Source organism: Fundulus heteroclitus, chromosome 23 (assembly GCF_011125445.2).
Source record: "Fundulus heteroclitus isolate FHET01 chromosome 23, MU-UCD_Fhet_4.1, whole genome shotgun sequence".
Classification (NCBI taxonomy): Eukaryota; Metazoa; Chordata; class Actinopteri; order Cyprinodontiformes; family Fundulidae; genus Fundulus; species Fundulus heteroclitus.
The window spans coordinates 25,636,811-25,653,350 of record NC_046383.1 but is presented as its reverse complement, the minus strand read 5'-3'; the positions used below and the strand labels follow the sequence as shown (position 1 = coordinate 25,653,350).

Sequence of the window (16,540 nt, the reverse complement as noted above, 5' to 3'; positions counted from 1 at the left end):
AGGAGTGTGGGTCAGAATGGCTAATATATATATATATATATATATATATATATATATATATATATATATATATATATATATATATATATACCTAGGAGATTTATAAATACCAAATCTTCATAATTTGGCCTGTTATCAGATATTTTAATAAGGATTGGTAACATTAATTTTTTTTAATTCTTCTGCAGAATGCCCACCAGGTCAAATTTAACTTTGTCAGTAGTAAAGTTTCTAACCCATCACTACATTTTCTACTGGCTCTTGTCCACAATATTCACATCTACCTGAAATATGTTTTCCTATTTTCAATAGTGTGTCATTTAATGCAGTATGTCCAAATGTAAGTGTTGAAATAATGTTTTTCTCTCTTCTGCTCTCCTCATTTCTCCGACTTTCCGATGAATCGGGAGGGTCAAATCATTCGTAGTCGCATCATTTCTTCCAAACTGCCGATGGCGAGGACAGCTGCACGGACCCGGGCATGAGCCAGAAATGACAAAGATAAAACACCACACATGATTTTGTCAAAACGGTATTGTTTTAATCTTTCCGAACGAAAGACTGTTTTTTGTTTTTTTTCACAGTATCAAAAGTGAATTAAAAAAAGAAACAAGCCAACATACACTTGGCTGTTATTGGTATAGTATAAATCTACATTCGAAACATTAAGATAATGTTTTCTAGTTGAGTATAACCTCGAAAGCATCAGAGATATTACAATAAAAACAGAATTTCAGCACAGATTTAAAGAAAAAAAATAAAATAAAATCATCCATCTTCATCAAAGTCAACTGGCAAAGAAAAAAAAACAAAAAACAAACAAACATTGATACCGGTGTAAAACCTAAGGCTCGTGTCCTAAAGGTCTCTTCTCATGTTGTTGCCAAGAAAACAGGAGGAGGGTGTCAAGTTAACAGTACAGGTCAGAGCAGTGTGCTTAAAAAAAAAAAAAAAAATTAAACAAATAAAAAAATAAATGAAGCTCACACATTTACACAAACAACCCTCAGGAAGGTAAGACAAAGGGCTTGAAGGGGCCAAAAATATTCACTCAATATGTACAAGCATTTAAATTAACCGCGACAAACAAGGTGTTTCCGATGTGGGAGTGAACATTGAACAGTGCGCTGCCGAGCAGGAGCTGAAATAGCAGTTTAGAGAGTAAGCACTTCATGGCAAGGGGTTTCTTCAACACACAGTATCAGAGTGTATTAGATATCTCTGTAATTCTTCATAACCAACACCAAAGGGGGGGGGGGGGGGGGGGGGAACCGACACTGAAGAAGCGACACACAGACTTTCCCAGTACAAGATCGGAGCAGAATTCAGTTTCTTTCGTGTGTAACACACCATGCATAGGGATGCATCTGCAGGGGTGGGGGGGTCAGATAGAAATCACATTTACCATGCATCCATCCCATAGGCCAAATGTAAAAAAACTAAATTTTATGACAACATAAATAGTCATTAGTGTTGCTCCAATATGCATCGTTAAAAAAAAAACACATTAACAAAAATAAAAACCATGCCATGTTCTTTTCGATTTCCATAACGTCGTAAGAAAGTCAAGCAGGTAGGAAGCTTTTTGATTTGGGGGGAAAGTGTCCGATTCAGAGTGGGGACTGACTGCAGTCTAAGAGACTGAAATCAGTACATCTGCTATAACTGCATGATGATGATGATGGTGGTATCTCTTTATTAGTTCAGAATATTATTATTATTGTGCTCCGTTCTGCATTATTAGCGCGTGGGCCTGGTCTGTAGGAGTGCAGGTTGCGATGGATGATGAGCACCGGTGCCATTCCACTTGATTGGAGTTCATCAGTTTAACAACGTTAACATTTCTCAGATTTGTAATAAAACCATTTATTTCATATAATTGTTTACATACTACATACGTAAGCACATGGATGCAGTTGAATCAACAGACTTTTCTCCATTTCCGTGTCACTCATTCAGTTCGTGTTTCAATAATAGAAAAAAAAAAAAAAAAAAAAAAGAAAGGGCAGAGTTGGCCTTACGAACGCTAACTGGCTTCTTAGCCGCGAGTCTCAGTCTCTTTAGCGAAGAGGAGGATTCGGAAAGCGGGGTCCCTTGGCTTTGTCAGGAGAAGAAAACTGGGAATGAGAGAAGGCCTCAGGCCAAACCGGGCTCTGCTGAGAGAGTTTGTGATGTGAAGAAAGTTTTTCTCTTCCCCTCTGACTCTCATCCAAGTTATTGAGCTGCATTGGAAGGAACCTTTTTGAGGCTGAAGTTGGACCAGTTCACTGCTACTTTCTGTCGGGTTTGCTTCGCTGAATCGAGACAGAACCTGTGGGGAGCAAAGGGGAAAAAAAAAACGAGAAGAGGAGGAGGAAAAAAAAAAAAACAGGGTTAGTGGAGCACATGACACTCAATTAGATACGCAGAGAAATCAGCAGATGTTCAGCTCCGTCGGCCTCGCTGGGTCACCACACGGGTCCAAAACTGGGATATTTTTCTGATCAGTCATCACACAAGTAAAGCGCTCAACACAGTGCTTTTCCACATGGAAGTTGCTACTGAGGGAAAGAGACTTGAATGTAAAGCTTACCAAAAAGCAGGCAGTCTTATAAAAATAAGGCATAGATTTAAGACGGCATTTTTAAACACTTTTGTACGTTTTGGGTTCATTCGGTCTGGAAATGCGTGCGACAGAGCGACAACAGGAAGACTTGACAGAGTAAAACTCAGGTGTTGCTTTTTTTTTTTTTCTCCTTTGGGTTTTAACATATTTTCCATCATGGACAATGATGGATTTGGAAATGCAGCAACTTTACATCCCCTAAAGAATTCAGCTGTTTTATTTGTGCTAACCCTGCTATTTGCTAATAAAGATGATAAAGATAGTTTAAGATTTCTACAGCATTCTAAATTTTTATCTGCTTTAAATAGCAAAACACGGTTTTCCAGCAGCTGTGGGGAATCGTCTCTGCTGTCCTTATAAATAATCAATGTCAGAGCTGTTCTCACATCAGCTTATTTTAGAGTTTATACGGGAAAAAAAAAAAAATCAACAAAAAAAAAGCGTCGACGGTTTAGAGTTCAGCAAAGACACAAGATCAGAACATCTCAGTCTTGCCCTCGGTGAGATACGACCATGTTCTGATAGTGAAAGAGCCGCTTACGCCTAGGAGAACATCAGGACCTCCATCCCCTAAAGTTACAGCTTAACCCTTAGAGGACCTCTGGCGCTCTAGTTTTTATTATCGTAAATGTATGCCGCTAGCCACAGAAAATGATATTTGTCCCTGTCTTTCTTTTCACTACACTGGCCCCCCAACACTCTGCCGCAGCGTTTACCTTTTAAAGTATTCGACTTCCCGGTCGATCTCATCCATCTCTGTGGGATCCACGTCTTTGGGGAGAAAAACATCATCTGAGGAATTGACATAAAGACGCAAAGTTAGACAGGATGAGGCAAACTCGACACAGCGAGGTAAAGACGAAGACGCTGCCCCGTACCGATAGCGCTGCTGGACTTTTCCCCCTTGTTCTTGCTCTTCTTATTTTTCCCCCTGGCTTGTTGCTGCTGGGGTCCATTCGGAGGAGCGGAGGTGTGAGCTTTGCTCTCCGGTTCCGGCTCAGGCCGACCTCCTCGGCTCTCCGTGTCGGTTTTCCCCCTCTGAGCGCCCGGGAGCCCGTTCGCTCCATTTGATACGTGCTTGGACGCCCTGCCCTCCTCGGCTTTCTTCGGCCCGTTCCTCTGGCTGTCTGCAGGCGGCTGAGGCTGCTTGCTCCCGGACTTTGAGCCGTGAGACGCCCCTTCTTTAGTCTCATTGGTTTTCTGGGCTTCGCTCCCAGAGGCAGCTTTGGTTGGTTTGGTCGAATTCTGCTCCAATGCAGACTGCTCCTGCTTTAGCTGCTGCTTTTTATTCTTCTTGGACTTGGCGCCCCCGTTCCCAGCGCTCGTGTTCTTGGGTTCAGGGGCGTCCTCCTTTGGTTTTGCCGTAACTTGGCCTGGCGCCTGGGGCAAACTGTCACATCCGGAGGAACTGCATCTGTCTGGGGAGCGAACTCTAGCGGGCTTGGACAGACTGCTTGTAGTGTGCGACCGCTGGGCGTCCTTTGAAGCGCCGCTGACCCCCGTTGAAGGGCTGGCAGCGGCGCCCGGAGAAGGGGGGACGCTCGTGTCCTCCCAGCCGTTAGCCAGGTCCAGGTGGCTCTTAAAGTTCCCGAGCGAAAGAGGAGAAAGGTCCAGGTCTATCTGCTGCAAGTCAGAGGAACCGTTGAGATGGGACAGTAAGTGGTTGCCCTCCAATGTGGCCGCCTTCTTGGGAAAGTCGTTGACGTCCAGATTGAGGTCGTACATGCTGAACGAGGCCCGGATCGAGTCTTTGATGGTGTTCTTGATCTCTTCCAGTCGGCTTGTGAGGAAACTGTTGACTCGCTCTAGTTCCAGCTGAGGCCAGTCAAGGAGCCGGGTGCCGTCAGGACCGTCAGTGATGGGCTCGTCTACGGGCTCCTCAGGCGCACCGGACTGGGCGTCGCTGCCGGCAGCGCCCAGGTTAACCTGCTGAGCCTTTTCCTGGAAAGTTAGAAAAATCAGAAAAGCCAGGGAGCGTCAGAGTTAAGCTAGGAGACATTTCTATGCACTCATCTGCATGGACGATATAAACATGTTGGGTTTTTGGTTCATTTATTGGAACTGCGTTATGCTGCGGTGGCCAGATTAACACACCGATCATTTAAAAATCGACATTTGGGTGTACAGGTTTAAATCTGTTGCTGTTTTTTTCTAATCCACATAGCTTATTAATTAAACATGCACTAATATATAGTTAATATATGGTTACTTGTCCCTCAGCAAGATGAGAAACTACACTTTATGTAGCATCAGCAAACTTCTAGGCAAGGCTCATTTATTTGTATGGCACATTTCAGTACAAGGACAAAGTGCTTTACGTGATTATTCTAGAACATTTCTGGCTGATAATGGCATTTCTCATTTGAACTGGTGGATTTGCTGACTTGGACCTAGCTTCTAGGTGATAACCAGACATGTTTAACTGTGTTAAGGCCATTTAAGAAGCTTTATGCAAGCCTTTAAAAGGGGTTTGATGAAAACCGAGCTGTGCCTGAGATGCAACCATCTGACCCAGATTGTTCCCCTCAGATAAAACTACACTGGTTATGATGTTCAAACGCAACACAAGAGCCAATGAGGTTCCAAGTTTATCATAAACAAAAATGTCTACGGTCAGATAAGCAGACGATTGAGTTTTTTGGCCAAAAGGACAAGAAGTAATGGTTGGATGGATACCAGCGTGGTTGAAACCTGGACAGGACTGGGTTTTCCAGCAGGACATGACCTCAAACGCACAGCAGAACAAAACCAACATCAAAACTAGGTTTATACTCGCCGCATTGAACAGGGTGCAAGCTGCAAAAGTGACACAATCACGCTGTCCCCGCCCTCAAGCCCCGCGAGCTGCCGCAGTGCGAGGTCAATTTTTCTAACTTGGCGCAGACCGCGCGTTAAAGCCTCATTCAAAATGGGGAGATTCAAAGGAGCTCTCACTGACCCATACTTCACCCTATTAGATATTTATTAACTTTGCTAATAAATCAAGTCTGAGCCAAGAAGACAACCAGTTTAAACGAGCTCTACGTATCTGAGGCGACGAGTGAGCAAACATCACTTAAATTATATCAGGCCTTGCTGACGGCTACAGAACCACACAACTGCAAGAGATTTGACCAAATATTGGTCTAATGTATGTTCGTACTTGAGCCTGTTTGTAAAACCTTGGTTCAATGTGGAGTAAAGAAATATACCCTCAAACCTAAAGTCATTCTAGGTGACCCTGACAAAAAGTACACCTTGAATACATTTTTAGAAGCCCAAAACGAATTAGGCAGTCATGCCGTAGAGTGTATGTAAACTTCTGACATGAGCCGATTTATCAGTTCTTCCCATAATAAAATATCTAAAGTTACAAATGTGCTCACTATCTCTTTGACCTTTCATTGCTGGACTAACATTAGAGCTTTACGCTTTAAAAGAAAGCAGGTGAAGTGAATTGTGTTCCATTAAAACGTTTTCAGAGCTCAGCACACCTTCTTCTTCTGCTTGTGTCGGGCCCTTTTGGCAGCCTTGGCACTGTTGACAGGCTTGGGCTCCGAACTGTTGATGAAGTCCAGCAGCTCGTCGACGTCCCTGTTGTCGATGGCACCGACTGCCGTCAGTTCAGCATCCTGGCGCTGAGGCAGCTCCTCCTTACGGCGGGTTAAGCGTGAGCGAAGCTTCTCGCGGATCTCGGCGTAGTTCCTGCTGGTCGGCGCGGCGGGAGGCTGGAAGATGAGAAAACGGGTTCAAATGCTCCGTATCTTTAACGCTCCACGTCTAAAGACGGATCTGAGAAAGTACCGCGTTGTGTCCGAAGAACTCGCAGTAGCAGCAGTCGCAGTACTTCCCGTCCTTCTGATTGGTCGAAGAGGAGGCGCAGGAGCTCCTCTCGGAGCTGCTGTCTTCGTCCTCGCCTTCCTCCAGCTCTGACGACGGGTGGCACAACGTCCCGTTTGTCACTTTGTGCCCTTTACATGCCTGATCCCTGCAAAACACACAAACACCCAGAAATGGATTCCTACTTTCAACAAACAGAGAAACGGTCAACACGTCAGGTGAGTGGGGAAGCCGGTTCTGACCTGCAGGCTCCGGCTGTTAGATGGCCTGCGTTGGACGAGGCCACGGTTCCCGGGTTGTGTCCGTTACAAGAGTGGTTGCAGCCCATTAGAGACGTGCCCAGCTTGCTGTGCTGCGTGTTCACGGCGGGAATGTGGGAGTTTTTGCATGAACTGGGCTTGTGGACCGGCGTCGGGCTGTCGGGGCTCGGGGAGCTGAGTTTCGCCGTGGGGCTGTGGAGGTTTGGGACCAGCGGGGTGAAGGAGGCGTGGGCCGCCACGCCGCTACCACAGGACGAGGTGACGTGGCCGTGCTGCCCCGAGTTTGGCTTCGGGGGCAGGAGGGACGAATGCTGGGAGGAAAGACCCGTGGGACTGTTGGGCGGTACCGACAGGTCTGCGTGTTGATGGTGGTCGCTGGGATGAAAGGCCTCCCCTGGACAACAACAAACATGAAGAAAAAAAAAAAAATCAGCTCCAGCTTCCATTCAGGGAGTGATGACAATGGAGCGACGCTGGTATTCCTGAATGCAAAGAGCCTAGTAAAAATATTCACTTCTTCAGGTCGTTTGTTGCACTGGTTCTGTTTTTGCATTTCAGAAATATGTGGGTTAAGACGTCACAAATCATAAAGGCGTTACATTTGCCTGTGTGAGGCGTGAATGAGAGGCTCCAGACTCTGGGCCACAACTAAGCAAGAGAAGCCACCAGCTTCCTGATATGATGAACCGAGCTCATCATATCAGGAACAACATTATGGAGGAGATCAGATTTTAATAAAAAAAAAAGTTATTTACAATAAAAGAGGCATGAGGTAAGAATCCTTCTTATATTGCTGTACTTGGCTCCTCCAATGTCTTGTAAAACAGAACAGGGTTAAGTCCGATGAAAACAGCGTGAAGTCAATTGATTGCATCTTTAGAAAAATCTAAATAGTTAGAAATGCTTTTGTATGTTGCAACAAATGCTATGACTTTTTTCCCCCCTGAAACAGTTTTTAAATTAAATGATTCCTTAAAAAATTACAATTGAAAGAAAGTTAAAAGACCTTTTGGATAAGAAAAAAAAGAAAGAAAATAATTTAATTAGTGTTAATCAAAGTGCAATTATTTAGATAAATTCTGCTTTACGTCTCTGTCATCATTTTTGTATTTTTCTCTTTATTTTATGTCAAAAGATTTGATCTAAACAGCGATTCTTTCTTCAAGACAAAGAAAAAAACGTCAGTGACGGGTGGCAGTCATCGCCACCGGGGTGAGACCCAACACACGGGACGCGATGGTGACGGCAGCGATGCGAATCGCGCTCTCGGGTCGCTTGTCACCAGGAAATTTGACTTGTCATGAAACTGGAGGGATTTTGATATTTTCAAAGCAGCCCAGAGACAGACAACACATCAAGGATAAAGAGTCAAACTATTTTGGTGGAATGTCATTAAATCTTGCTGTTAAATATCTACTCTAAGTTGGAATATAGGAAAGTCGGAAACAACTAAAATGATGTTTTCCTCCGTGTTGAAAGTGGTTGCAGGATGCAGGGCGTGGCATACTCTCTTCTCATTGGTCAGCCAATAAAACCTCCATTATTGGTTGTAGTGCCATGCCACGGCGACAAAAGTTAAAAACTGTTCAAATTGTCGCACGTGCGCACGTCTCCGTGTACGAGCGTGAAATTTCAACAGCTGGGGGAAGGAAAGTGGCCTCGTCGCCCAAGTTCCCGCTGTCGCCTGCCGTGTGTGGAACCCTTTAGCCATCAGCAGACGACACAAAGCTCAATGTTTTTGGGCCTAAACAGGATAAAGTTGTTTGGTTCTATCACTTTGCAGAGTTCAACTCTCTGTCATGGAATATGCTGGATTGGAAAAGAAAGTCTTTTTGTCGGTCAAGGTAGGGATCAGCGAGAGCAGAACGTCTGTAAATAGTTTTGTTTGGGTTTTAAAATAATAAATACAGTTTAAAAGCACAGACGTGTAACTGTGACTGCGCTCTCGCTCACAAACACGAGTACAGAAGAAAATGTGATCAGCTAAAAAAGAAAAAAAGAAAAACATTGGCAGGTCAGAGCTTTACAGGGTTTTCTTGATGACTCTTCCTTTGTTTTCCTATAATTAGCCTTTTGCATGAATAAACCTGCATTTAGAATAATCAGAAACCGGCGGCACAAATGCTCGCCTGATGCGTCTCTACTTTCATCAAAGCACCAGCGCCGCTGAAGTGAAGCCAACAAAGCTACCTGGTGGCGTTGGTCGACGGCACATGGTCTTGAAGTGCTTGGGGGCGGTCTTACAGAGGTCTGCTGAGGTAGACTGGGCGTTCCCCGCAGAGGATCCGCTGGAACTCTGGGACGACGGGTGACTGTAGGGACAGACTTTGGGACTCGATGCTTTCGCGGATTTTCCGGGAGCTTCGTGAAGCCCCCGCTTCTCGTGACAGGCCGTTAGCCCTGTTAGGAAGAAATGTTTAAAATTACTGATCTGCATCTCCGTAGGTAACACTGATAAACACATATGGATACAAACATAGTAATAATGGCAGTCCTTTACCCATCTACATCAGAAAGAAGCATGTAGAGGTGTCTCGCATTTATGGAGCTGGCTTGGGCGAATCCTCTCTTTTCATGTTTAACCGTTTATTATTGCTGCCATTAGAAGCTGAGATGATTTGTTGTTCTTTTCTTATTCATGGTAGATAATTGTTCCATCGGCGACGTAGTCAATGCTCTGCACCCTTTGTTTCCTAATCGCTAAATCTATTAAAAGCAAATATTTCCTTCCTTGTCTCGCTTCATTCAGGAATGACACACGCCTTCGTGATGCACGCAGGCGTCATTTGACTGCTTTCACCTTTCAGCTGCGACATTACCAATTCAAATCTCTTCCAGAGCAGAGCTCCGAGTGCCCTGGCCTGGTGTTTCAGCTGAACTCTACTAGGAAGACTCAATAAAGCTTGAAAAAAAAAAAATCAAAAGGAAAGTCATTATCGCTCTCAGCTACGCTTCACACACTGACAACACCTGAGAGAGGCACACAAACACGTCTTACTTTCACTTCTCCTTAAATGAAACATCTCCAGGTTGCTGTGTTTAGAAGAGGCTGCAGCAGACCTGGGTTACTGCGGTCCAGTAAAAACAGACTGAGGAGACACTGTCTGGAGACCGTTTAACTCCACTTCTAGAAGGGTTAAGAAACATTTCCTACAATAAAAGGCATTCTGTCATCAGGACTCAACCTTCCTTCTGCTTTGGTGGAGGAGCGACGCGCTGTTTCACATCAGATCCATTTCCAAACCTATGATGCTTACATTTCTGAAATGGGGACTATTGAATTTAAAGGAAAGTTTATGAAAATATACCTTTATTATGTTTGTTAAAAAAGAACGCACCACCTTTGAACCTGCTCTGTTAAAAAGCACAGCTTCAGTTTACAAATCCTGATTTAAAGTGGGCTAGAGATAAAAGAAAAATCCTTGAAATTATACTTTTGTGATTTTGAATAGGTGCAAAATCATAAAGGATGGCTAAAATGTTAAAGTGAAGCTGTAATTTGGCGAATCGAGCATAATAGATGTGATTTAAATATAAAGATGGTCGGTCGTAATGGTTTAAGAGAGCCAGCGCTCACCCCTAAGGGCTTGAATTAAGAATTCCTGCTAAATTGCTTACTCTGAATAATACATTCACTCAGTTATATGTATTCATTCCTTATCTTTTACCATTTGGTAGATTATAGATTATATATCAATATAGATTATAGGATGATTATATATATACTTGAAAATTGTATATATTTGAAGATGAATGGGGTCTTAGTGTTGTTTTGAAGTTTTCTTCTTCTGCTGATTATATTCTAAAGCTTTTAAGTTGACTGACTGTCCTACTCTTAATTAAACTTTAAATCTGTCCCAACTTTCAAATAAAGGAACATCGGTGCATTACTAGGGCTAAAATTAAAGAGCGTGCTTTAACAAAATAGAACTGAACCTTGATTTGCATCCTTATGTAAAAATCAGATAATCACTATGAAGAGCTGATAGCAGTGCAGCTAGACTACTACCAGACGATCTGCAGCTGTTTTTCAGTCAACTGTATAGTGCAGCGTATGAATCAAGGAGACACACCAGAAGTTTAGTCCTCTGTAGATGCTTGGGTTTATTTATTTTTAACTTCAACGTATCAACGTATCTGGTCCTTTTAAACGGTTTTCAATTGTTCTACAAGTTCAAGACAGAACTGCTTCTGCATCTTGAGCTGATCGCACTTTCACTGGTGTTCTTTAAGGTCCGACCTGACAATGAACTAGTTTTAATTCAGCAATTTAACACAAACACATTGACCATAACAGAAAGAAGGCCGCTTCCCTTTTATCGGTGTTGGTTTTGAATCCAACACAAAGCGTGGGAATTACAAAATGATCACCATTTCTAAGTCAATCCACAGGATCTGAACCTTTATCTGACTTTTCTTTACTGAAAACAAAGAAAACATCCAAAACCACACTGTTGTTAATGTCCTACTAGACTGGAAAAACTATGAATTGATGCATTCAATGAACAAGGACAAGAAAATGTATTTTTTCAGTATCTAACCTGGGCCTCACCTGTTGGATCAGGGCTGGCTCGTTTCCTCCAGCAGCTGAATAATCAGTGCGTCGCTACTTCACCGCATTTATCATCTTTAGTTGACACTGTTGTTTACTCATGATTTACATTACCGCACACACCAGCCTACAGATACAATAACTCTATAGTGAGCTCAGTTTAAATACACTTTTTGGTCTGACTAACCTGTATGCTTTATTTCATCTGCAACAACGCTGAGCCAGCACTTTTCTTCCTCTCAGATTTAGTAGATCAAACGCAGAGAATAGTTGCCAGCCGACACAAATACTAACAAAATCAGCGTCCAATGAACGGCGAAAAACACAAACAATCCCCTCGTTGGCCCGGGGAAACCTTCAGCCATCGCTCTGTGTGTGTGTGTGTGTGTGTGTGTGTGTGTCTCACTGCCTGCTCGGTGCCTCACCTTGTGACGACAGACCTTGTTGCGAGTGTGAAGAAGTGGTGTGGTTGCAGTGTTCACCTCCATTGGAGTGGGCCGAGTTCCAGAGACCTGACAGCTTGTGGGCTGACAGGAAGGAACTCGGGTCCCAGTCTACAGTACTTTGCTCCGGGTAACCATTCCCACAGCTTTGGGACTTACAGGAGGAAGAGTGTGACAATGGTACCTGGTTTAAAAGAAACAAACAAAACGCTAATTAGTCGCTCGTCTGGCCTTCGTTATGGACCTGAATTCTGGTGGTAAAACTACCCAACAGGAGAGAAAGACTTCAAGGGGAAACGGTTGAGAAAAGGCGTCCGAGTGTTTTAATGAGGAAAAACAAATAGTGAAAGACGGCTTGTTGTGTTCCTAATGTTTAAAACGATTACATTTTGAACCGATCAGACCTTTTCTGACAGATATCGATATCGGCTTTTCTTCAAGGTCTGCAATGCCTATTAGGATTTTTGACCAAGGCCAACCATGACAAATAAACAACAAAACTGTGCTGCCCATGATGAGACGTAGCAGTTTTACATCCAGCAGAAAACACAGAAATTATCTGATTATCCCCGTTTACGCCACACAGTCCCTAACCTAACCTGGAACCTTTTTTTTATTAAATTCTAAAAACAGCATCTAAGAACATGCGGGTGGCTGATGCATTTATGGACAAAAAAGATGCAAATTCTTAGTTTTGATGAATTCGACAAGATCGGGGGGAAAAAAAGGAAAAAAAAATCTTCTTTCTTTTAGTATTTTACCTGTTAATGAACAATCGGAGTTGAACAAACAACTGATTCAAGTGACCAACGTGACTGAGTGAGCGACCCATCCCCAAATGAAACAAATTTAAATAAAAGCTTCCGCCAAACACAGAAAAAGAGCAGAGGAAAAGATCCTCTGACCCGAACTGGGGAGCAGGGCGGGTTTACACGTTACCGATGAAGGCTGCTCCTGCATGCTCCTTCTCTCCTCCTCCTCCACGCTCTTGCAGCAGCTCTGACAGATCCACAGAGGCACCTCTCCGAGCAGCGACTGAGACAGCGAGGGCACCGCGTCGGCCAGCTTCCGCCCCGGCGCCTCCCGCAGTAAGGCCTGGGAGAGCGCAGGCACCGCGTCGGCCAGCTTGGTCCCGTGGCCGGCGGGAAGCCCGTTGACGGATCCTGCTCCCCAGTCCTTAAACTCTCGATGGCACAGCAGGCAGCAGGTGTGCATGGGCTAGGTGGGCGCAGAGAGAAAGAGCATGATTACAGGGAAGGAGTTGATGCACCGTAGCATTAAAACCTGCCTCCCCGCAGCTCCATAATAAACTTGCAATAGTTAGGAGAAACGAATGGAAACCGTCCCTGCTTCAGATTGGTGATTTGCTTTTTGTCCGGCCTCACAGCCACCATACAATGTATAACAGGGTTAGTTTTGTTTCTATTAAACTTCCCTCTGATCTATTCTTATCTCTCGGCTCATGATGCTAAATGAACACATTTGCACGAGCCCTTACATGTTCTGGTGTCATTATTTAGATTTTTTTTTTAAAGCTCCCAGGAACAGCATGATGAAAGATTTTTTTTTTTATTTATAGCGCAAAAAAACCCAGTTTGCTGTGAAAACCTTTAAAAGATACGCAGTATAATTTATGAAGGCTGTATCGAGCGTCACACCATAGAGCGCATACCTTAACCGGCTTCGTTATTAAACGCAAAGGTAAATGAGCCAAACTTTTTCCCTACACCGTTACACACCTGCCACGTTTATTTTAATCATATTGCTTATTATCACAAGTTAGCCTTGAGCAGTGTGTACGGTTTTATAATCTAAACTCGCCGGAAATTATGTTAAATTATATAAGGAAAGAGAGCTTCTAGTAAGAAGCAATTTCCTTTTTTTATTTGCAAATATTGGAAGGAAGAATGAACATATACATAAAGAATGAAAATAAAAACGAATGGCTTTTTAAGGATGGGATGACAATATTCAACAAGTTAAATGAAATACTGGAAAACCTTTTAAGAGATCGTTATGATTTAAATTTAAGACGTACGCGAACTATGAAGAGCAACATACTTAAAGCATTTATATTTGACTTATTGAACAACTTGGACGTGTCGGTGTTGCCTCAGATATCGGAGCTGGGAATCAGACCTGTGTTGGGAGCGTTCTGGTTGCAGGTAGGGGGAAACTACGGGATTTGCTATTTGTTTTGGTGCCGACTGGGAAAAACCAGTCCGTTTCTTTCCATTTCCTGTGTTCAAACACTACAGGAACAGGATCACAATCAGATATGCTCCAGCGCCGTGTGTGCCACTGATTTAATGAAAGACAAGCAGTCAGAAGTGCAGGTAAATGGTTACTATACTCTGTATGTGCTCGGGTTTATCGGATGCTCAGCCTGTGAGCTCCAGCTTTCCCAGTCGGATATCCGACTTCGTGGAGCATTCTGGGTGTTTTTTTCCCCCCCGACTTGTTGCTCAGAAAATACGACAGAACATGAACGCAACAACGTTGACGTAAACTGTTGTCTGTCAGTAAGCGAGCTGAGTGCTTTTACACCCAGATTTTCTTAACCGCGGCGCACACACTGTGCCATGCAGCAAAGCGTTTAACATCTCAGTTCACTGCTTCCCTGCAACGTGAGGCTTGCAGTTTAGTGGCACAGCTTGACAGATAACTTCACAAGCAACAACACCCAAATTCGTCAGCCAGCGCTGCTAGTCACTGAACAAATTAATCCAACGAGCTAATCTCTAACAAACAAACAACACAACAGCAGCTCATGAAAAAATATTAACACAAACGTAAAAGTTACCTAAACATCGTTTTTAAGACTTGTAATGCCTAAAATCTTTCAGAAGCACTCCATGAACAATTTGGATCATGATTGCCATTTGCAACTTCATTACGCTTAAGAAAAATATCACTGTTTGGTGAAAACCTGTTTAAATGATCATAAAGGCTTGAGTTGTTGCACTAAAAGGTGCATTTGACCCCCAGGAGCCTTTTCCGGGGGCAACAGTATAGTTTTCTGGAGCTGTCCTTTATTCGCCACTACATAGACCAGGGTAAGACAGATTATTGGGTCACAATTCTAGCTCAGAGAAAGGCCCTTACAGGGTATTTGGTAGAGAAAGACAACTCTAAGCATTTTAGACTTGTTGAATTTTTGGAGGATCATATTTCCCTGTGATACGTTCGCTGACTCAATGAAAAGCTGGACTTTTCATCATCTCGATCATCGATCATCAGCTGGAGCTTTAACAATTACTTCATTTAATCCTTGAGTCTTTCAAAGCATGTCAGTCATTTTTTTTTACAGAGAACGGGCATGTTAACAGCAGACAGACCTGAGATGACAGAATACCGGGGTCCTCTGTCAACTACCAAGGGTCAACAGCAGTCAGCAAGTCAAACCTGTGTACATATGAACCCTGGGTGACGTGACTTTAAAGCCTACACAGCTGTAAGTCACATTTAGAGCAACGCACGGCCCCTTTGCCACACATCCAGTGATCAAAGCTATGTTTAATGAAGATTTATTTGGAAGACAATAAACAAAAGCTATTCGCTACGCTGTTATTTATTTTTTAAGATCAGAGTAAAAACAAGGAAAACGTACGGATCACAATTAAATCTGCCAAGTCGTTAAGCTCCTTTAATTTATTTCTTTTTTTTTTTAACTCCACTGGGTATCAACATAACAGACTCATAGCAGCAGGACTATTTCCAGCCATCCAATTTAAAGAGAAACTACAACAGAATTTAGTTAAATCCCGTACGTTTTAAAACGCCTTCATCTCATCCAGGCATTAGAAAATGAGGTGTCTACAGTTTAACTTTCGATATCAGTTTATATATACATTTACATCTCCACAGAACAAACAAAAATAATAATTACATCATAAATACCGAGTCAAATCCTCGTTTAGATTTAGCCTAATATAATGTGTAAGCCGTCCTCTGCTGCAGCTGCACGGTGGGCTGCTAGGCTGCTAGCCTGAGCCTGCAGAGCGCCCCTGTACATGGGGATGAAGCACGTTTGCAGCACACCGACTAGCCTACAGGCTAACGCTAGCTGGGCGGATGAAGAGTTGTAAAGGCTGGAAATGGGACGACCTGTCCGAGGGGGGGGGCACAATGTCACCTGTCCGACACAACAACAGGCGGGCTGCACAGCTCGTGGGCTCTGCTCCCCAAATGCGGCTCGTTTGCTGGAGCTGCACGTCCGACGCGACGGAGCTCCTCCACATCCCCGACAAGTACATCAAGTGTGAAATAGCTTTCAAGTATCAAGCGAATGCATTTAATTTTTACACCTCGGCGAGGATTTTTTTTTTTTTTTTTTTGGTAGATAAATTAAAAAGACGGGTGAGGAGAGCGAAGACGGAACATAGGCCGACTAGTGTGTGTTGACGGGCTGTGCTGTTCTAGCTACCTGGTTCGCCCTGGTGTTGGCCAGCCTATCCAGCCCAGCATCTCCTCCGCCGCCGCCACCGCCAGCTGCATCGCCGGGAGAGACAGCGCTCTTCGGTGCGCTCTGCTGTCCAGGCGCAAGCTCCTTCTGGCCGACCCCCTGTTGCTTGCTTTTCTTCCTCGCCATTACGGTGGTGTTTACGGAAGGCTTTGGCCAAGTTTGCACCAGTTTCGATGGCTTTTACGAGGGCACTTTCGTTTCTTCTCGGACCTCAAAATGTTCTCTATCTCCTCCAGTCAAGACAACAGTCAATATGGCGGAGGACTGGCACACTCGGGGGTTCAGAGGTTAAAGATACTACTGGCAGGGAGGCTTCACTTCTAAAGCGGGACCAAGGTTACAGCAGCATTCAGTCGGTGAAGCCGGGCACCGCCATCTTTGGTGAGGGCAAATTTC

General features: G+C 43.9%; 1 protein-coding gene across 1 annotated transcript; it reads right to left on the bottom strand.

Annotated features, from left to right (window-relative positions):
- Positions 1-519: 519 nt before the first annotated feature.
- Positions 520-16,418, bottom strand: fam193b (family with sequence similarity 193 member B). Its single transcript, XM_012863851.3, has 10 exons — positions 16,106-16,418; positions 12,619-12,897; positions 11,662-11,863; positions 8,875-9,084; positions 6,667-7,078; positions 6,389-6,572; positions 6,079-6,312; positions 3,484-4,546; positions 3,322-3,397; positions 520-2,311 (listed from the first exon to the last, which is right to left on the bottom strand). The coding sequence occupies exons 1-10, from the start codon at positions 16,268-16,270 to the stop codon at positions 2,215-2,217; spliced, it is 2,922 nt and encodes a 973-aa protein (XP_012719305.2). The 5' UTR covers positions 16,271-16,418; the 3' UTR covers positions 520-2,214.
- Positions 16,419-16,540: the final 122 nt, after the last annotated feature.